At 41.3% G+C, this 22,331-nt stretch overlaps 1 protein-coding gene across 3 annotated transcripts; it reads left to right on the forward strand.

Moving 5' to 3' along the window:
• Nucleotides 1-1,343: 1,343 nt before the first annotated feature.
• Nucleotides 1,344-22,104, forward strand: LOC130926283 (NACHT, LRR and PYD domains-containing protein 12-like). Of its 3 annotated transcripts, XR_009066231.1 has the most exons (12): nucleotides 1,344-1,478; nucleotides 10,148-10,473; nucleotides 11,534-13,379; nucleotides 14,596-14,766; nucleotides 16,521-16,694; nucleotides 16,763-16,936; nucleotides 17,107-17,280; nucleotides 17,447-17,620; nucleotides 17,792-17,965; nucleotides 18,134-18,307; nucleotides 18,465-19,245; nucleotides 19,459-22,103. XR_009066231.1 is itself a non-coding variant. In XM_057851391.1 (11 exons), the coding sequence occupies exons 2-11, from the start codon at nucleotides 10,218-10,220 to the stop codon at nucleotides 18,634-18,636; spliced, it is 3,489 nt and encodes a 1,162-aa protein (XP_057707374.1). In that variant the 5' UTR covers nucleotides 1,344-1,478; nucleotides 10,148-10,217; the 3' UTR covers nucleotides 18,637-22,104. The 3 variants fall into 3 exon arrangements, 2 of the variants coding, with proteins under 2 accessions (XP_057707374.1, XP_057707375.1); XM_057851391.1 differs by having other exon boundaries at nucleotides 18,465-22,104; XM_057851392.1 differs by lacking the exons at nucleotides 18,134-18,307; nucleotides 18,465-19,245; nucleotides 19,459-22,103 and having other exon boundaries at nucleotides 17,699-17,841.
• The last annotated feature ends 227 nt before the right edge of the window (nucleotides 22,105-22,331 follow it).

Genomic DNA, 22,331 nt, shown 5'->3' on the forward strand with positions numbered 1-22,331 from the left:
TCTTCCCTGAAATGTTGTACATGTCAGCGTGTCTTCACTGTCTTGTTTGGTAATATCGCGTCACATCGAACTCTTTGAAAACAGCGACTGTCTCTTTGCAAATGAGGCAGACACAGTTGTTGCGTATTTTATTGAAGAAATAGTCCAATATCCACCTATCCTTGAAGCGTCGGCCATCGCAGTCAACTTTTTTTTTTATTGATTGTCGCCATTTTAGAAAATTGGAAGTAAAGAGTCACACGGTGTAATGTTGCTTAGAGTGCTGCTCTTAAAGTTTTTCAAAGTTTCGTGAGAATAGGCTGAGTTTCTGTGGACAAGATAGTTGTAGATATCAGGGTAGCAGATGTCAGGCAGAGACGGTGAAGACGGGGTCGAAAAATATCGATTTAGGCATCAAATATGGATCTGGCGAATGGATAGACTGAAGCTCTTCCACATAACGCCTTTTATGCAACGCATCCAATGAGTTTACAGCGTCTGAAAGCACCGGGGCTTCCATGAATTGCACTATAAATTGCACGACAAATTGAAACCACTGAGAATACGAATAAACAATGACGGACAATATGGCGGCCGGATACAGCGACACGTCATTGTGTGACGTTGGTGAATGGGGTCTATACTGTATATTGCATGGCATATATTGCATTTTTGCATTGGGGGAAATACTTCAACTTTTCACTTGTAAAGTAAATTTTACAGCAAGTACTTTGTACTATTACTTAACCAATTTTTTCTTAGATACTTGTAATTTTACTTTAGTAAAAAAAAAAATGAGTACCTTATCCAACACCACTTTTCAGGTTGTAGGTGGGGTCACCCCACAACCCTTGCCAAAAGAGGGCGTATTTAACTCAAGATTTTAAAGAACCCCTTTTATTTTATTATGTTAGATATTTTTATTCATTGAGTTCACAACTTTAATTTCTTTTAATTGAAGTGTCACGCGTTACATATTCACTATATGATTTTGTTGGTAGAGAGGGGCAAGGTAGAGTGAAAAATTACAGGAAGATATTAAATTACTACATATACTAGTATATTATTATGATATTTATATTTATTTGACTTTAGTTTTATTATGTATTGCATATCATATGCACAATAGCCTATAATTGTGTTATAAATGGCCAGTATTTGTCATGTGAATTGCCTGTTTAAAAATAATCTCACTGAAAAAAATGCCAAGAAGATTTGATTGGTAAAGATTATATTGCAAGAAAAATCCGTGTGGTATCAAATCCATGATGTGTGGTATTGCCTATTCCTATTATGAATTTGTTGGTAGAGAGGGGCTGAGTGGAAAATTACAGAAAGTTATCAACTCAAAAGTGAACGCATAAGAAACCGGAAAAGGGTGTTGCTCAAAAGTGACGCGCTGTTCTCCGGCAGTATTCTGCATAGTTATGTCAGCCTTGCCGTCATTCAACTCAGGAAGGTGAACCACGGGAGGAGACTACGCCACAACGTAAATTTAAGTAAGTTTTGTTTCATCTGAAGCCAAAGACATGTACAAACTAGAAAACTCAAAATGTGGAGAAATTTTGTGGGGATGCTTTGCCCTCCAATGTATCATTTCAATAAATTTTGGAGCTTTTTTGTGCCACTTCCTTGTTATCTCGTTGAACATTCGTTCCTTTGCCCCTTGTTCTGCCAAAATATGCTACATCGGCGAAACTTGCTACATTAGTCGATTTTGACACTTAAAGTACTACCGTGCGCTCTAAACTTGTTTTGTTTAGATGCATACATGAATAAGGTACTAAAAAAATGCCTGCAGAAAATACTTAAATGTAGTTATATCAAATAAGGACGGTTTAAACACGCTACGTGACTAATTTGGTCAACTGCTTCAAAGCTAACACAAAAAAACACAATGGTTAAAAGTATGAGAGGGTAATACATGCAAAAAGTATCTTTGAGGCTGTGAAAAGGTTCTAAATAACTAAATAAAAACAAAAATAGTGAGTACTCGCCGCCTCTAACCGATGTGCGCATGCGTGTGAATGCATGCGCAAGCGCCCTGAGCATTGTGTAGACGTTTCGCCGCGTAGTAAGGAATGGCCGAACACCCTTGCATTCAAAATGGCCCCTTATCAGATTTTGCACCCGACGCTGTGTTTGTGGCGGTGATAAGCCACTGTTTTACATTCATTTGGACTAGGTGCTAAATAAGCAAGTTGCATCATAAACATACATCTGCTACATGAATACGTCGTAAATACATGCATTACGGCACGGGGAGGACGAACTGTAAGAGCGCGGCCACATGTTCGGATGTGTGTGAGGAGACCAATGGAGACGCTGCATTGGCTTGCAAAACTACGCGCATTTGCAGAACTGCTAAGTTGCCATTTCTGATGGGGAGAAAAAACTGACACCGCCAGTGGCACTGAAACATAAGCATTCACAGCCAGTTCTCTTAAAAAAAAAAAAAAAAAAAAAGTTCATTTTTTTGTTGTCGTAACTTTCTCGTTAGAGTATTCACAGCTCACTTCCTGCTGTTCTTGGATCACCTCCTGCACATTTTGAGGCGTTTCTGGGTGACTTCCTGTACGTTTGGATTATTTCCCGTTGATTTTATGTCACTCATGGGTCACTTATTGTAGATTTGAGGGTTATCAGCTCTCTACCTGTTGATATCTTGTTATTTTTTCACATAGGAAATGAGAAGAAACAGAAAATATTGTTTAAAAACAGAAAATGATGCACTCCTAGGCGCTAACATTGTGGAGCCAATGTTACGTCAGCTCCTCCTGAATTGTTTTGTGGTAGGGTTGCCAACTTCTTAAACAATCAAATAAGAGACATGTTGGGTGGTGTTCTCATTTATTTATATTTGTGTATTGCACTTAGTTACATTAGAATACATCTATTTTCTGATCTTTGTACTTTTGTTTTTTGACCTCTATTTTATATTCTACACGTTCAGCTAGCCCAACAAATACTCCAAATAGGGAATGGGACGTACTACGTCACTGTTTGGACGCGCCTCCATGCTGGCAATATGATTTACTTCCGGTTCGGCAGAGTCAATGCGGATTGTAACGTGTGGTAGTGCTAAGCTAACTCCTTCGGTGTTTTAGAAAGAAAATATGGGCGTTTATTGTTGCGTTACCGGGTGCAGCAGCGTCTCCCACAGACAAAAAGGGGTTAGGAAAAATGGACTCACTTTTCACCGTTTTCCTGCATGGAGGACCAAATATCAGATCACGAAGGTACGACGGATGGCTGGATTGCAGCGGTTCGTCGGAAAAGCATTTCTTACGATCATATTTCTGCTGGAATGAGAGTGTGTTCCTGTCATCTCTACTCTTGTAAGTTGAACGATTTATCCACTTTTGGTTTCAATACGTTTTTCTTTTTTTACACCGTTGTGTAAATCTGCCTCGGTAGCAATGCTCGCCTACTACGACTCACCTACCTGTTGTGTTCCTAGGTAAACCTGCTGACAACACATCCCGATTGGTCACCATCTCTCTTCTTGGATCATTTGACAAAGAAAATTTGTTCAATGGAGTGGTTGCATTTGTCCTGTGTCGGACTCAAACAAGCCCCTGCTGCAGACGCCATCTGGGTCTGCCCTTCTCGTCGATGAACTGCGGGCTTTTAACTTGTGAAAATGCAAGAACTGTAATGCACATATTTATTCTGCCTGGCTATTTAACTATGGCCAGTGACGTTGTTTTTTTTAATCACTTTGACAAAGACACGTTTCATTGTAATGTTGAATTTATATATTCTATTATTATTTTTAATTTATAATATTCTTATTTGCACTAATGTAGACTTTAGACTGTCAATTCAAATAGTGTTGGAAAAGTTGCAATACCTAAAATAGAAATGCAAGAACTGTAAAGTACATATTTATACACGTTTATTTACCTAAGGCCACTGGATGTTTTTTAACTGCTTTGAAAAATACAGGTTTTGTTGTGATCTTGTATTTATATAGTATATAGCTTATTATAATGTATTATGTATTATAATATTTGCTGCCCCCTGCCAGAGTGTGGGCCATTTTGTACTAAAAGGATTTTAAACTGTCAGTTCAAATACTGTGTTGGAGACTAGTACTTGCAATACTTAAACTGGAAATGCAAGAACTTTAAACCACATATTTATTCTGTCTGGCAATTTACCCAAGGCCAGTAAATAGTTTTTAAACTGCTTTGACAAAGACACATTTATGGTAAACTTGTATATATTACTTATAATTATATAATATTTGCTGACCCCGTCAGAGGGTGGGCCTTGTTTGCACTAATTTAAAGATTTTAAACTGTCAGCTCAAATACTGTATTGGAGAAGTTGCATTACTTGAAATAAATCTATTGCAACTTATCAGTCCCAGTTCTTGTCTACAACACTGTCCACACATTGTCAATGCATATTCCAAATAGAATAACAAAATTAAGTCACCTGACTTTGTAATTATTACACCTGTTTATTATGAAGACCTGAAGTAAACAACAAGCAGTTACAGTTTGTCAAGAAGTTGTTCAAGTCATGTTTTGGTATTCATACTTTATTGACTTTTCACAACAACACTTGGGATCGTGTTTGTAAGAGCAGAGCAAACTGAAGTTTCAGCGTGCACTCTTCGCCTTTCCAACCTCTCATAATGCTCCGATGTGGTGCGCTTGACCTCAGAATAACCCAAGAAGAGATATGGAGACCAATCGGGATGTGTTGTCAGCATTTCATATGCAGGTTTTCCTAATAACACAACAGATAGGTGAGGAGGAGGAGTAGGTTAGCATTGCTACCGAGGCATATTTACACAACAGTAAAAAAACAAAACAAAAAAACCGTATTGAAACCAAAACGGATAAATCGTTCAACTTACAAGAGTAGAGATGAGGGGAATACTCTCATTCCAGCAGAAATATGATCATAAGAAATGCTTTTCCGACGAACCGCTGCAATCCAGCCATCCGTAGTACCTTCGTGATCTGATATTTGGTCCTCCATGCAGGAAAACGGTGAAAAGTGAGTCCATTTTTCCTAACCCCTTTTTGTCTGTGGGAGACGCTGCTGCACCCAGTAACGCAACAATAAACGCCCATATTTTCTTTCTAAAACACCGAAGGAGTTAGCTTAGCAATACCACACGTTACAATCCGCATTGACTCTGCCGAACCGGAAGTAAATCATATTGCCAGCATGGAGGCGCGTCCAAACAGTGACGTAGTACGTCCCATTCCCTATAAGGACCTCAACTGAGATGCAAGTTCAATTGGTGGAGTTTCTTTTCTACTACAGTACGTTCACCTACAATAGTGTTGTATCGGTCGCGAACGATTCGTTCTTTTTGAACGAATTGTTTGGGTGAACGAGACCGGACTAATCACCATCTGCACTGATTCGTTCTATGAAGTTTAGGCTTGTTTAGCTGCGTGGGAGGGCGTTGAGCAAGCGGCAGCGTCTTCTGACATCGCACACGACCAATCAGACGCCAGCCTCATCGCGTGCAGGGGAGGGAGCGGAAACAGAATCAGGGCGTCTGTCACTTACTTCCACGTGTGTCCAATAAGCAGCCAGCGTGCAGGCAGGGGGGCAAGACTAAGTTATGTCAATTCCCGTTCAGTGACTCGGTTCTCCGGTTCCTGACCTAGCTTGCTGCTAACTTGACTTTCCAGTAATGCGGTGAACGAGTCAAAAAATGAAAAGAAATGACTTTGTCACATATTTGTTAATGTGGAGCCTATCATATGCTGCTCAAACAGACAAAAACACCACACAAACCTAGCGAGCATGGTTTAGTGTACTACTTTTCTCATTAGACTCGGGACTACCTATGACGACATGCAATCGAGTTTACAGTAGTTTAAAACACGGATAGCTACGAGGCAAGCAAAAGCTGAGCTGCGGTCGTGTGACGGCAGTGAAGGGGGCAGAGAACTGTCACTATATGGAGGCTTCATGGCAGCGATATTTACCTCATATGTGCACAGAAAAAAAGAATATTTAGTATGACCACCATAATACTGATTTTCAATGAAACTGTATATACATGTCATTTTTTTCCGAGTTTTATTTTTTTTTTTTTTTCGTGTCAGAGCGTGGCGGGTGTTGGTTGGTTTGAGAAATTATGTCCATCCGTCCATCATGTGCTACTCATGCGCCCAAAAACAACGCACGCGGACACGGGAGATGTTGCAATATGCCTACATTTTTCTTAACAGACTAATGAGAGTAGAAAGGTGACATCGTAAAGCGCAAACAATTATTTCTCGTCAGCATTTGGAGAGCTGAGATGAGAGGAAGACAGGGGAGCTGACCGGGTTATTTTGTTAATACCAGTGCAAAAATTCATTATGATCATCTTAATACTGATTTGCAATTAAACTGTCAAATATCAAAATGTAGTATTGTTTTCATTCCAGAGCAGCACATTTGACAACTAGCTATTTACACTTTAGTTTTAACAATAGTGACCAAAAATAATAGTGATGAGCATAAAAACAAAAATACAAGAGAGCGAGAGGTAAATATGATGTGTTGGTCGTTCCATATTTAGAAATTAAACTTTCGATTTATTCTTATTTTCGTGACAGCAAGCATGCCGCGTTGGCTGGTAGCAGCAGCATTGTATATGTGATCAAGATCATGCTAAAGAAAGTCCGTGCGCCCCCGACCCCAAAGCGCCACTTCCCCCACAAAAGGAAAATGTTAAACTGTGTCCTAAATCGAAATGCAAGCACAAGCCATGACTTTGATCCCAAAGAAATAGGACAGACGATGCGGAAGTTCTCCCTCGCGTTTGCAGCAGCGGGAGGGAGACGAGGCTGTGAAAGCAGAATGATATCGCCTGTCACTCATTTCTGAAACTACGACAAGCGGTCAGTGAGGAGCCTGTGTGCAAGAGAGGGAGGGACCAAGCAATGTCACTTCCCGTTCAGTTATAATGCGAAGCAGTCTTTGGTGATTCGTTCGGCAACGTCACTTCCCGTTCACTAACCGAACGATTCATTTGGGCGGGGAGGGTGATGAGGGGGGCGAACGATTCGTTGAACGATTTGTTTGAACGAGTCTTTTTACTGAACGAACTGAAATGGATTCGTTTCCTCAAGTGAACGACAGATCCCGTCACTAGCCTACAAAGGGATGAAAGCTAGAGACCAGAGTCCTCTGCCTCGAGGCTTTTGCCGTGGGAGGTCCTGTATCCACTCCTTGATTGTAATAATTAAAATCTGGAGACAAACTTTATTCTTGAGACCAACTGAGTGAGTTCATTCTACCAAGGCAGTGCTTGGCAACCTTTAACACTCAAATGGCCATTTTGACCCAGTTTCCACGGAAATGCAACGCTGGGAGCCGCAAACACTTTTTTTTTAAGCAGTTTGTATTTATACACGGTACAGCTGAACTATGTTGGAAAAACAGTAACATGGGCTTTACACTTATTGATGATACTGCGCACGGTAGACACAGGAGCATTCAGGTCTTTGGAGATGGACTTGCAGCCTTGAGATTGCCCATGCTTCCTCGCAATTTTGCGTCGCGTGTATATGGTGTCGGCGAAGACGAAAAATTCTGAATCTTGCCTCCAAAGTGGAAGAATCCGGTTGCGGGGGATTGAGGGGGGGCTTCCTTTCATGCATATGAAAAGCTCCTGCGGCGCGAGACCGCGCCGTTAATGTCAGCACTCATGCACGTCACATTGGGCGTGCGCAGGGGTGCTACTAAACATTAAAAAGAGCAAATATGGCGGAATGTCGGCTTTAATTTACTGTTTAAATAATATTTTTAAATTAAATCTGTTGAATGTTCAATTTTTGTGCCTTTTTGAACAAAAGAAAAAATGCCATTGCTTCGAGTGGGCAGGCATATTTTTTTTCTGGGCTGAGGGAGCTTGGCGGGGTCAAAGTGCATCATTCTCTGTCGTCCTGTAAATCTGCACTGCCCCCTAGGGCTTGGCATGCATACTACATCGTTTTCATGCGGAATTGCGACATTGTTCGAATGGAGACGCAAATGAAAATGCAAATTTGAAATTTTTCGTATTCTCAGAGAGTCACCATGTATACGGCCCCTTAGTTATTGCCACCACCTGTTATGTACCACAGGTAAGCAACAAGTGCTGTTAATTACACAAATTAGAAAAGCATCACATGATTTTTCAAAGGGCCAATACTTTTGTCCGGCCCATTTTTGGAGTTTTGTGAAAAATGATAATGATTTAATTTTTTACCCTTCTTTTTTTTTTGTTTTTTCATTGCAAAAAAAATAAATGAAGATATTACTATTGAAGCATTTGTAATTGTAACTGGGAGAAATTGAGCATTATCTGACAGAATTGCAGGGGTGCCAAAACTTTTGGCCAGCAGTGTACATTGCAGTCAAATGCGTGAGAATTATCGACACAGCAGGCTAACTGACTAGCATACTGTCCATTATCTTTTCTACCCTTGTTGCCGTTTGAATTGCTTATTATGGGATGATATCGATACTTAAATCATAAAGCCTAGGGCCAGGCTTCAAGGCTAAATACAATAAATAGTGTTATGTACTCACATTTATATGTTCCCTTTATGCATATGAAGCCTTATATTCGTAGTATCTCACATTCTTAAATCATAATTGAAAAATATTTTAAAAGCCCAGTGCAAAAAATAAAATATTATGGTATTGGAATTTAACCCCTAAAATTCCCCTGGAAATGTTTTTTCTTTGGACGGATTAAAATCAAGCCAAATCAAAAACTGTATGCAGTAAAGTTATCATTAACTATACAGCTAACTCCCCGTTTAGGCATGTTTATTTACAAAATAAAACACAGGGCTAAATTAAATTACATTTACTCTTCCACCAATTTTTTAAATTATTTGAGCGCCTTGAAAGGTGGAAAAGCGCTATATAAATATAAGACCATTATGACCGTTGCACATTCACCCACATGTCTTAGTGCATACATATCGATTATCAAAGATTTGAGTAGACTAAGGGGGATAATCTTGAAGTGTTCGTTATTTATTATGTACCAAAATGGGTGTCCAAAACCTATTTTTAAATGAGAAACTTAAAGAAAATTTCAAAGGTCTCCAAAATGTGTATTTTTCACTCCTGATTTGACCTACTTCCATCCATCCATCCATTATCTTCCGCTTATTTTAAGTTGTAAAAAAATGCCCTCCTGTTCAACTTTTTTTCTTCCCCCAGAAAATAGAGATTTCTAGATTTCCACTGATGTGTCACACATGCATATAGGACAATTTTGAAATTTGGCTAAATTGGGGGTCTCACAGCGGAACTTCAAGTCACTTGAGTATTTTCCGCCATATACAGTACTGTGCAAAAGTTTTAGGCAGGACACCTGCCTAAAACTTTTGCACAGTACTGTATATTTTTATTATATTATGTATATACAGGATATACTGTATGTATATATTTTCCCCAAGTGGAAGCTTCCATGATCCTAATAAATTTAATAATTAAATATATATATATATATATATGCAGGGTGTTCCAAATAGTTGACCCCATTTTAAATGCTCATACCTCGGAAACAACTTGATGGATCTTAATGAAACTAAATACACTTAATGTTGAAGGTCATACTATTTATTGGTTAAATTTACAAAGAAAAGTACAACTCTATGTTGGTTCAATGACAGATTTTCATAAACGTTTAATATGAGTGCTGCCTTCAAAATCCCTTATCAAAATGCCTTTTCTTTTGAAGTGAACGGCATTTCTTAACCTGAAAAGATAGAAATGCCAAACGTTACACACAAAAACTTGAAACAGCTTGTTTCTACACAAGCTGTGAAAATTTGAGGTAATTCCATCAAAAATTGTCAAAATTATTGGCCTACGAAATGGAGTCAAACATTTTGGAACACCCTGTATATATACACATCTAACTCCTCGTTGGCGAACTCTTCGCCATCGTACGTGTCGCTTGTGCCGGGGATGCACTCATCCTCCAAAGTGATTTCATCCATTGTGTAGCACAATTTGCCATTTGACTTGCTATCACTTGGCTACACCAGGAGCTCCCAGTACTTCAGTGCCAAAGGCACGCTGCTCTCACTCTTGGTTTTCATTGGGCAATGTTGCCTTTCTTCGTGGACTATTGCAGAGCAGTTAAGTGAAATTGTTATTTTTCCAATTTGGTAAACAAGATTTTTTCTGCTGGCAGGTATTTGATCAAAAAGTTGACAGATCCGCTATCAACGATCGCCTTGCCCACACATCTCCAAGCGAAAAGGATGGCGCTGGCCAACGAGCAGAAAGAACTGCTGTTCAAAATGCTGGAGGACATGGGGGAGGACGACTTTAATAGGTTCAAGTTCTTCACGCACCTGCCTGAAAGCGTACCCGAAAACGCCAAACGGGAAAAAATTGCCAGCGAGCTGGTGAGGAAGCACGGCGAGAATGCTCTGAATGAGGCGATCAAGATTCTGGAGAAGATCGGTAACAAAAACTTGGCTGAAAGGTTGCGTCGCAACATCCTGGAAATGAAAGGTTAGTCCCTAAAGTACCTTCTGCAGTTAGAACTCGGGTGACTGGAAAACTCTATGGAAATCAACAGTGAGACAAGGGAAACTTTGTTGCCTGTTCCACACAAACAGGTAAAAAGGTACCCTGGGCTTGCATTGGTGAAACTTAGACTTATTTTGTTGGACCTCCCCTCTGGACTACTCTCCCAGGTGTAACCTGGAAGACTGTAAGCATGGATCTATTGACTGTTAACTGAATATTACCCCGAGCTTTTTGAACAAAATAACGAGTGTGCCCGTTAGATGCTACTGCTGGTGCCGCGCTCTAACAATTCCAATCACGTCCTTCTTGCCCAAAATCTGCTTTGATTTTCAGTTGGCAAGGAGTCGTGACTGGATTGTGGGTGTTTAGCTGTTAGCTGCTAAATCTATATTTAAAAAAAAAACTAAACAAAACATGATTTTATTCAAAGTGACACAAAACTATTTTACTTTCTAAAAGCATAAAGTAATATCTATGGATGAAATAACTACAATAAATCAAACGTGTCAAGTTTATTTCTCTGTCCCGAAATCAGCAGAAGACCCAAACTGATTTTACTTCGCCAGTACCAATAAATATAAGTGCTTTGCAAAGCATCCACGCATTAATTGAAATTCAAATTTGAAAACTAACATTGAGATTCAGCCATTCATCTTCCAAGCCACTTAAATCTATGAAAAATTAAATGTTAAATTAAAAAATTTTTTTTAAATCAGTAGAAATGGATGGAAATTTTAAATAATTGCTAGTTGAAATCAATGTGTTTCCCGTTTTAAAAGAAATGCTGCCTTGCATGCGGCAGGTGTACGTGACACTACACATGACAACTATAAGACGCACCCTTTGAATAGACTAATCGAGTCCAAAATGATACATGTCGAGCTGCAATACTTACATTTCACAAAAGTCAAGTCAACTACGTATTGATTGTGATTTGGGGTGGGAAGATGCACAATTCATGTCTCTGGTGGCTTTGCGCCCTGGGGTTGGTCGCAAGGATGTTCATTTTTGTCCATAACAGTTTACCGGTGTTTTCTTGCAGGTGCTGTCTTCTCCGTCCATGATGATGATCAGATTGCCAGTTCAAAATGGAGCCGTAAGATTGCCAAAATGAAGAGGGACCTGCAAGACAACCTGCGGACTTTATACAGCTTTGTTCCCGAGGGCAACACCGAGCGCTGGAAGCAGCAGCCTCTAGTGGATGTCTACACAGAGCTCGACGTCACCTACGGGTCCGATGTCATGCCCGACAAGACACACGAGGTCCTCCAGATGGAAACGTGCATTGTGGCCAAGAAGTCCATCCTGCCGTGCGACATCTTTAAAAGCGCAGACGGGAAGCAGAGGCCAATACGCACACTGCTCACTGTCGGTTTCGCGGGAATTGGGAAAACATTCCTTGTGCAAAAGTTTGTACGGGACTGGGCCAACGGAATTACCAACCAGGACCTGCACTTCATATTCCCCCTCACCTTTCGTGAGTTGAACAAGGACAAAGGGAAAAGCTTTACGTTGGCCCAGCTCGTCCAACGCAATGTCTGCGAGAGCAAGCACATGACCGAGGAGACGCTGAGCAGTATCTTTTCTGGCTTGCAGACATCTGGGAAGCAGGACTACGAAAGCAGCGAGATCAAGATCTTGTTTGTCCTGGATGGACTGGACGAGTGCAACTTCGAAATGGACTTTAAGAATGAAACCAAGGTGGATATCAATGTAAAGGATGCCTACCCGCTGGAGGTGCTCCTGGCACACCTCGTCAGAGGGAACCTGCTTACCTGCGCCCGGGTTTGGATCACCACGCGACCCGCGACAGCCCGCGATATCCCCTCTGACCTCATCGACAGCAGAACTAAGGTGAGAGGATTCAGCGATTTCCGGAGGCTGGAGTACTTCAGGAAAAGGTTCCCAAATAGGGAGCGCATCATTGAGCACATCCGGAAATCTCGCACCATTTTTTTCATGTGCCACATGCCCATCTTCTGCTGGCTTATCGCCACAGTTCTACAGGATCATTTGGACAAAGGAATGGAGGGAGAGCTTCCCACAACGCTGACTGATATATACACAGAGTATGCGTTTAACCACCTTGAAAATTCCAATGAGAGACAAACTACGAAGTACATCCATTACGTGAAAGCGTTAGCAAAGCTGGCCTTTCACCACACCATGAATAGGCGTCAAATCTTCTACGAGAAGGACCTGTTCGACTGCGGCTTTGATTACGGCCAAGCCGCAAAACACTGCGGTTTGTTCAGTGTGGTGTTTAAGGAGGTACTTCCGCTGAGGAGAAACCAACAGGGCAAGATGTTTCAGTTCGTCCATTTGACCATCCAGGAGTATCTGGCCGCACTGTATGTGGTAATGAGCCTCTTCCACGACAACAAGAATGTACTAGCTGAATCAGAGCTGGCACAGGGATGTGTTTCCATTCCAATCATTCAGGTACACAAGTCAGCTCTCCAGAAAGCCTCTGAAAGTGAAGGTTACCTGGACCTGTTCCTTCGCTTCCTCTTTGGCCTTTCCTTGCATTGCAACCAGGAACTAGTGGGGGAACTGCTGAAGGCTCCTAAGGACAGCGAGCAAAGCAAGTCGGACACAGTTGAGTTGATCAAGGAAAGGATAAAACAAAACACTCCAGAGAAGAACATTAACTTGTTCTACTGCCTAAACGAGCTGAATGACCACTCCTTGCTAAAGTACCTCCAACAGGAAAGAAATTCAGGCCGTCTCTCCTGGAGCGAAATGCCAAATGACATGTGGTCAGCTCTGGCCTTCTTCTTACTGACCTCTGACGAAGCCATGAATTCCTTCAACCTTCAGGAGTACTCCGGATCGGCATTGGGGCTCGAGATGCTACTGTCAGTTGTCAAGGCTTCTCAAAAATCTGTGTACGTGCATTTAACAACGGTGGCCCTGAAGTGTAAAACTTGACAAATCCAAAAGTAACATTGGCATATCACGAAATGAAAAAAACTAGGGTTGTTCGGATCATGTTTTTTTGCTCCCGATCCGATCCCGATCGTTTTAATTTGAGTATCTGCCGATCCCGATATTTCCCGATCCGATTGCTTTTTTTTTTCTGCTCCCGATTCAATTCCAATCATTCCCGATAATTTTAGATTTTTCATTATAGATTGAACGCGACAATGCGTGAGTGTGTCATGCAACGCATGCGTTAATTGCATTAAATATTTTAACGTGATTAATTTTTTAAAAATTAATTACCGCTGTATACGCGATAAATTTGATAGCCCTACTTTAAGCCAAGACTAAAGACTCTGGATTAAAACATTTTGTCTGTAACGTTAAATACAATTCGAAAACAATTTAATTAAAATATATATATATATTAAAAAAAGGCATGTCCGATATTTTTTTGCCGATCCGATACTTTGAAAATGACTTGATCGGACCCGATCGATCGACATCCCGATCGATCGGGACATCTTTAGAAAAAACTATTAAAAACACTAAATTAGGAAACAGGAAAAGATGAAAAGGTACCAGTGTGAAATGCTTTGTGTTGAGATGCATACTTGGCTTTTCTCGGCTCGGGCCGGCAATACAAAGTCCTTAAAAGTAAACATGAGCAAATGGAGTATGTGCATCTTTGATGACGGCAGCACGAAACGTGAACAAACACGCAAACGGAACAGAAACTAAAAATTGACAATGTCCACTCCGCACAAAAATATAATAGGCGAAAGGTGAGAGGACAGTGGCAGGACGTAAAAACTGCAATAGCTGTGAAATGCAGAGGAAACTAACCAATACTAGCCATAGGGACGCTTCTGACTTGGTGTCGTGGGGGGGGGGGGGGGGGGGGGGCAATTTTTCAACGACTCAGAGGCCTGTAGTCTAAGCCAAGCGTTCGATCGCATCTTCCCATCAGCTTTTCTCAAGAATGTACCTACCTTTTCTGGTCCCTTCATTTCATTTAGTTTTCGGATTTGCCTTTTGTGAGTTGCTCTTGTTTTGGGATTTGTCATAGTGTTTTGCACCTTGATATGAAAAGTATTATTATTCTACGCACCTACCTTACTAAGGTCAAGAGGCATTAGGTTTGGCCCGCTGTCATAACATTCTCCTACTTTTGTGCTCCAGGCTACATGGTTGTAACTTGGACAAACGCAGCTGTCACCTGCTGGCCTCCGTTCTCAGCTCTCCATCCAACCTGAGGCATCTGCACCTAAGCCTTAACAGTCTGTCGGACGATGGGGTCGATATCCTCTCGAAAGGACTGGCCAGCCCACACTGCATCTTAGAAGTCCTCAAGTAAGGAGCTCTTCCAGTCAGAAATCTTCTGTGGTTCCGGTTGACCAGTCAAAAGAATCACTAGCCACGTTTACATGCTGACTTTTATTCATACCGATTCAAATCATTCCGAATGGAAATTTCAGATCAGCTGTTTACATGTCACTTCATCTATTCCGATCCAGCGTTTACATGTGTCTGCCTTTATTCCGAAAGGACGTTTGACAACTGCCGTCTGACATTCGCAGATTAGTCAAAACAAAGCGTCACGTTGCAAAACATAGAGATCGATCGTCAGATCAGCTGCTGTTTTAACTTTTCGAGTGGAAACAAATCTTCAGAATGACACGCCGTTCATTTAAAAAGTTGTGTGGGCTGGTGGAGGGATTCATGGATATAAACTTTCCACCGGACTCCAATTAGGTGCGCTGTGCGTGTGCTTGGAAGCCATGTTGCAAGTGACGTTACTTACGTCACCAAGTGACGTCACCACGTCAGTACGGAGCATGTGCAGAAAGAACGCAACCAGACACCATTCCGCTTCCCTGTTTACATGATATAATTTTACTTCTAATCGGTTTGGGAAAAGGAATATTCCACCCCTGTGAATCGGAATGAAATTCCATTCGGTTTGGGCCTTTTCATTCCGAATGAGGTGTTTATATGGAACACATTTATTCGGTTTGAACATCTAAACCGATTGCAGTTGGAATACTTGGCTCCACGTAAACGTGGCTAATGTTGTTATTAGCCCAGGAAAAGGAAGACAAAAAGTTACTCTCAGTGTTTTTTTTTTTTTTTTTTTGGCAACCTTTTTAATTTTAATCTTTATTCTTTTGGACGAAAACACTTATTAGTTAGTCATACTTTAGTCATTTCAAAATGTGTCAGTCTTCGTGTAAATGTAGTCAACAAAAACTCAAATTTCATCTAGTTTTAGTTCATCTTCAATTCTCAAAATGTTTTTGTCTATAAAAGTTTAAGTTTATAAGAAGTTATAGTCCATGAAAAAAAAAAATCAATAAATAAAAGGTTTGACATTGACAGATGAGCACATAATTGTAGTCTACAAGGACATCACCATCTTCATTATAATAATACACACTCGGCAGGAAAACGGCACATTATTTGCAATGAAACTCACCTGGATGCCACAAACTGTATATAAAATGTTTTCCAGGAGTTTTTAAGAAGACACACTGCGCTAAATGCTAATGCTAACACAAACGCTATACTTAACGCGAATGCTATGCTAACTCTACATGTTAGTTTAGTGTGTGACGATCACTTATCACAGACTTTTAAAGGCTAAAGCAACATGGCAGATCTAGTAGCCAAGATAAGAAAGAAAAACTTACCAAGCAGCACCTGACACGTTTCACAAAGGGAGCCTGGAATGGGGACACGCATTTTCACTGGTTTGTGGGGCGTGGGCGGGGGCTGCAGCATGTCACATGAGTGACACGACTGAACACTGCTAAAATGAGTGCTAACCACACATACGATAAGAAAATGCCACACATTGTGAACTTATGACGGAAACTAAGGTGTATTTTCATCTCGCTCTGGCATCCATCTCTTCATGTTTTAGTCTCCCAAGACATGTTTGTAGCGCGTCATTGTGAGTCACGAAAAAAATGTTCATTGATGAAATATTTTTGTTATCGTCATCGATGACGAAAACAACAATGGTTACTTTCAGTAGAACCTTCATAGCTTTAACCAGGTTCCTGTTGTGAACTTGTGACTTCAGGCAATTATCTCATTTGTTGCAGGCTGTCACTGTGCAAGATCACAGAGAAAGGATGCAATTCCTTGGCCAAGGCTCTCGAATTAAACCTGTCCCATCTTCAAGAGTTGGACCTGTGGGGCAACAATCTTTTGGACGGTGGGGTTGAGATCCTCTCAGAAGGACTGGCCAGCCCACACTGCATCTTAAAAGTACTCAAGTAAGGAGCTCCTCCTGTTAGGAAGGGAACCTGAAAATTCTGACTTGCAATTTTCTCATTTATTTCAGTCTGAGATCATGTAAAATAACAGCGAAAGGATGCGTTTCGTTAGCCAAGGTTCTCAAGTTAAACCCCTCCCATCTTCATGAGCTGCACTTGAGCGACAACAGTCTGTCAGACGAGGGGGTCGAGATCCTCTTGAAAGGACTGGCCAGCCCACACTGCAACTTAAAAGTCCTCGAGTAAGGCGCTTCACCAATTTGAAATGTTATTTGGTTCTGATTGACCAATCAAAAGAATCGCAGCTGTTGTTAAACAAGGAAAAAGCAGACAAATGATACCTTGAGTGGCACCTTCAAATCTTTAACCATGCTTCCTTCCTGACTTCAGGCAATGATTTAATCTTTTACAGCCTACATGACTGCAAGATCACGAAGCAAGGATGTGTTTCATTGGCTGAGACTCTCAAGTTAAAACCCTCTCATCTTCAAGAGTTGGACCTAAGCGCGAACAATCTGTCGGACGAGGGGTTGGAGAATCTCTCGAAAGGACTGGCCAGCCCAGACTGCGTCTTACAAGTCCTCAGGTAAGGAGCTCTCCAGTTAGAAATTTTCTGTGGCTCCGGTCAACCAATCAAAATAATAACTCGTGACTTGCCTAAGAAAAGGGAGACAAAAAGTTATTTTCAGTGGAACCTTGAAAGCCTTAACAATATTCCTGTCTTGACTTTCAGCAATTGTCATTTGTTGCAGGCTGTCGTCCTGCAAGATCACGAAGCGAGGGTGCGATTCATTGGCCGAGGCTCTCAAGTTAAACCCCACCCATCTTCAAGAGCTGCAACTGAACTTCAACGATTTGTCGGACGAGGGGGTCGAGAGCCTCTCGAAAGGGCTGGCTAACCCAGACTGCAACTTAAAGGTCCTCAGGTAAGGAACTCCTCTGTTTGGAAATCTTCTGTGGTTCCGGTCAATTTATGAAAATAATTACTGCTGGTATTTGCCCAGGCAAAGGCGGACAAAATATTTCTTTCGGTGAAATCGTCTTAGCTTTAACCAGGTTCCTGTCCTTACTTGAGGCAATTGTCTCACTTGTTGCAGGCTGGTTAAGTGCAAGATCAAGAAGGGAGGATGTGTTTCATTGGCTGAGGCTCTCAAGTTAAACCCTTCCCATCTTCAAGAGCTGGACCTTAACATAAACAGTCTGTCGGATGAGGGGGTCAAGATCCTCTTGGAGGGACTGGTCAGCCCATACTGCAACTTAAAAGTACTTGGGTAAGGAACTCCTCCTGTTACAAATCATATGTGGTTACGGTTGATCAATCAAAAGAATCACTGCTGCTACTACCCCAGAAAAAGGCAGCCAAAAATTTACTTTCAGTAGAACCTTCAAACCTTCTAGATTTCCTTCCTGATTTCTGGCAATTGTCTCACTTTTTGCAGGCTGGTAAATTGTGGGATCAAGAAGCAAGGATGCGTTGCATTGGCCTCTGCTCTAAAGTTCAAACTCTCCCATCTTCAAGAGCTGTTCCTGAGCAAAAACACTCTGTCAGACGAGTGTGTCGAGATCCTCTCGAAAGGATTGGCTAGCCCACCCTGCAACTTAAAAGTCCTGGAGTAAGGATCTCCTTTAATTAGAAATCTTTAGTTCTAGTTGAATAATCAAAAGAATCACAGCCCTTATTAGCACAAGAAAAGGTGGACCTTTCAGTCGAACCTCCGTAGCTTTAATTGGTTTACCTCCCTAACCTCAGGTAATTCTCGTTTGTTTTAGGCTGGAACACTGCGGAATCACAAAGCGAGGATGCGATATATTGGCCAAGGCTCTACATTTCTCCTGTCTTGAAATGCTGGTTATTAGAGGAAATAACCTTAGTGAAGAAGGAAAAAGGGTCTTCAAGGAGGTAGAAAGAGGTCTCCGCTCTCAACTGAAGATTTTCTGTTAGGATCAGGGGTCGCGTTAACCGAATATTTTCCGTCGTTGACCGTTTTTTTAAAACGGTGACGGAAAAAACTGAAGTCCGTCCGTCATTTTGACAGGTTGCAATTCACACCCCAGACCACAGGGTGGCATATTAATTAGCTATTGTCTCTCTTAATGCATGACGTCGTTGGCTATTCTGTCAGAATCCTCTCGAATATTGTAGCGTCACCGTGGTCTGGCGGCAGCACCGTGATTGACACATCAACGCGAGGTTCTTATTGGTGCACCCGGTGTGCCAGCGCGTCATCCAATTGGTGGACTAGATTGTCGCCTGTGTATAGACAAGTTTCCGAGGTACTTCCGGTTTACTTCCTTATGTCTTCCTTCCCCTTCCGTTTCCGCCTGTTTACCGTTGAAGTCAATGGCGGTGGAATCGAAGTTGGGAGGTCTTTATACAAGATCCCGGGAATGTTATTTTGATGTAGGCGGGTGGAGAACCAAGCCAAGGCCTCCATGCTTCGTACCATGTCGATTTCCAAACCATGGGTGCTCGTACTCGTCATACAGGTGGGAGGGAAGGAGATGGACAAAACTGACAGCTCCTGCAGTCATGCCCCCGCTGTTATGGAAGGTAATGTGCTCTAAAAATACGAAACCTAAAATCTGGCGCATGAAACGACTTGTTGCCTTTGCTATTGATATTACGATGATGATTGTAATTATGAAGTTTAATCATTTTTACAACAACTAGCTTCTGCTACTGCTGCTAGCCGCCTGTTGCTAATCGTGTTTGAATGCACCGCATAAATCCAACTGTTACAAGTTTTTATTCGTTTGTTTACAGCTGGGAAATGCTGTTATAAAAGAGAAGACAACTTGACTTGTACGTTGATGGACATATATCGAACATATATAGTTTGCGTTCCACAATGATGATGACAGCTCGACTCCCGGGAGAGGCCGAGAGAGGCAGGAATTGTGACAGACGGTGGTTCGCCGAGATCGCCGTGATCCAACTACGAACTTGTGAACGGTAGCGTCTTTAAATATATGCTATTGGAGCTGGAATTACCGAGGACGGGAAAAAAGCACATCTAAATGCCGCCGAGGGCCTCCGTGATGTCGCTATTTGTTCACGAGGCTCCGGAGCTCTGCGGTCTGATATCACATTCTCGTATGCTATTTTTGCAATACTTTTATAAATGTGATTTATTGACCTGTTTTGGAGTGCACCAATCGTTTTAAATAAAACAAGAAATTGAATCATGTCTAAATGTTTTATTGCGATCAATGCCTGCAATAAAAAAAAGAATGACAAACTATTTGTGTTTACATCATATGTACATAGCCTTGTAGCATTTCCTTGTAACAAAACAATCCATGTCAGCCCTTCTGCAGTCGGCAAATGTAATATAACTTGTAATTTCACCACATTTTGGTCACTAATGGCCGTAGTATCAATCCATTCCTCACGTTAACACAGGCTGACCGTTGTTAATAATTTTGTCCACGAATGATCAACGAAGTGACACGAACTGCCATCCAATCTCACCTACGTGTCATCTAGGTCGTGCTGAATCAATTTTTGAAGATTCCATGGGTTTCTCTGGCTTGATTTCGTAGTTTTATCGTCATCAATACACTGCTAATACACTGCTACTCGACCGGACCGGAAGTGCGAAGCAGACATTTTCCAAGATGGCGGCGCCCGTATTTCGCTCAGGAAACTTGTCTATAGACCCCAATCACATGACGTCACAACTCCCAGGCATGAAAATGGGTCAGGGGTTAAAAAGGTGAGAAAGGTGTGGAGGAAATATGTTCCGGCGTTCTGCACAAAATGTCCGCCGTCGGCAAAACGTCCTACATGTGGCGAATTTGACCATTTTAATTTTTCACATAAGGCTTAATATTCGAGTTAACGGGGGTTTAATTAGTTGAAGGAGTTGATTTCAACCACCATTGACTCGCGCTAGCTTAGCCACTCCGGAGCCCTGAAACTAACAAATAACTTTCAAACTGCACAGAATTTGTTCAAATCATTTCCAATGACTAATTAAACCCCGGCTAACTCAAAGATTAAGCCTAATGTAAAAAATTCTGAACTTCCCCTTTAAAATAAAGACCATTGAATATGGCCCTTAAAATGTTGTCTATAAAAGTTTTAGAGCAATAAAACAAACAAAACAAATGAATAAAATGAACAGGAATCCTTCAAAGTATTTCATAATGGGTCCAAATTATTTTTCGAACAGATCATGTGACTATAGAACCTTAGAGACAGCCGTTTGCATTGCTTAGCCAAAACTACAGCTGAGGAGGCAAGATGGATATTTAGAATTTCTTTAAACTTAAGCTTTCAAAACCCTCAACAACAACTGAGCTTGAACCGAGGATTGAGCACGAGCAGTATCAAAAAGTCCTGGCTGTCGTGTTACCTGTTGTGCTGTAATTCCAAGTGGTGCTTGAATTGGATGCTTATAGCGGTGGACAGTCTTTTTGAGCCAGCGCAAAGTTTGCAGCGCACGGGGATATTTTTGTTATCTTTACTGGACAAAAATGTGAAGTAATGGCTGTGTTTCCAGTGTGCAAATGCAGCCGTTTGTAGTATATCTCCTGCCTATTTCATTGCATCCTGGTGAGGTAGCAAGGCTATGTTGTTTTGGCCGCAAACTCCCAGCGCTCACGCATCATGGTAATACACGAGACCCTTTTTGTTCCATCCCCGATTAAAAAATGTGACATGTGATGTCACTCCCATGACTACAGTATTCTTCATTCTACACACATTATGGGGCAATAACAAAATAGTAACGCACAGGCATCAAGGAAAGTAATTTTACTCAGATTACTGATTTAGAAAAATGAACGCGTTAGATTGTTCTTTACTGAAAGAAAGTAATCAGATTAGTTACGCATTACGATACCGCGTTATTGACAACACTGCTTTTATATTACCGTTAAATACACAAGCTTGACGCTACCTTAACGGGAGCTATTTTTTCACCGGACGCTCCGGCAGTGTTCAACGCAAGCTGCAACGAACGGCAGTAACTTTGTCATACCACAAAATATGAAAACGAAAACCATTACTCACTAAATTCAATATGCTGGCAAATGCATTCATCTAAAAACAATTGGGAGTGATACTTTACCTCCTCCAGCGAATGTGAATTTGTGCTTAGTACAAGATCATCTCTCGCAATTAGCGATCTTTGACGCTCTTTTTTTTTTTTCCTCCCCGCATACAAACTTGTTTCTCTCTCAGCGGCTGTGATTAACCTCAATGAAGTTGCTGTCATAGCTAAGCCTTGCCTATCATTCGTCTTTGTAAGTTTTTAGTAACTTTGTGTATTGAATTTGAAAGGAAAATGTGTGTTTTGTTTTTGACGAACTTTTTCATGAAGCTAAACGGTTGAAGCTACTCACATGTGGAAAAATACGAGTGTACAACGTTTTAAATGTATTCATTTGGTATATTTCAGTTACCACGATTTGAGAGATCAATAAATTGAAGAATTTACGCCTTGCGTTTGGAGTGCTTGTTTTTGGGTTTGCTGGAATAGACCCTACTCACGTGACGTCACAGCCACGCCCCCGTGCCATGTTGTCCGGATACTAGTCATGTTAATGCATTAGCGCTTCGTAAATTCCTCCTATTATGGCGTGTTTTTCTGCTCGTTAACATTAAACAATCAAAATGGTGAAGTCGTGTGT

This window comes from Corythoichthys intestinalis, chromosome 1 (assembly GCF_030265065.1).
Source record: "Corythoichthys intestinalis isolate RoL2023-P3 chromosome 1, ASM3026506v1, whole genome shotgun sequence".
NCBI classification, from domain to species: domain Eukaryota; kingdom Metazoa; phylum Chordata; class Actinopteri; order Syngnathiformes; family Syngnathidae; genus Corythoichthys; species Corythoichthys intestinalis.

What these genes read in the sequence shown, in the direction of transcription:
- LOC130926283 (XM_057851391.1), top strand. Translation starts at nt 10,218, where the DNA reads ATGGCGCTGGCCAACGAGCAGAAAGAACTGCTGTTCAAAATGCTGGAG. An exon ending in TGCATCTTAAAAGTACTCAA is followed by an intron (nt 16,695 to 16,762) that starts GTAAGGAGCTCC and finishes CATTTATTTCAG; the next exon opens with TCTGAGATCATGTAAAATAA. An exon ending in TGCAACTTAAAAGTACTTGG is followed by an intron (nt 17,966 to 18,133) that starts GTAAGGAACTCC and finishes CACTTTTTGCAG; the next exon opens with GCTGGTAAATTGTGGGATCA.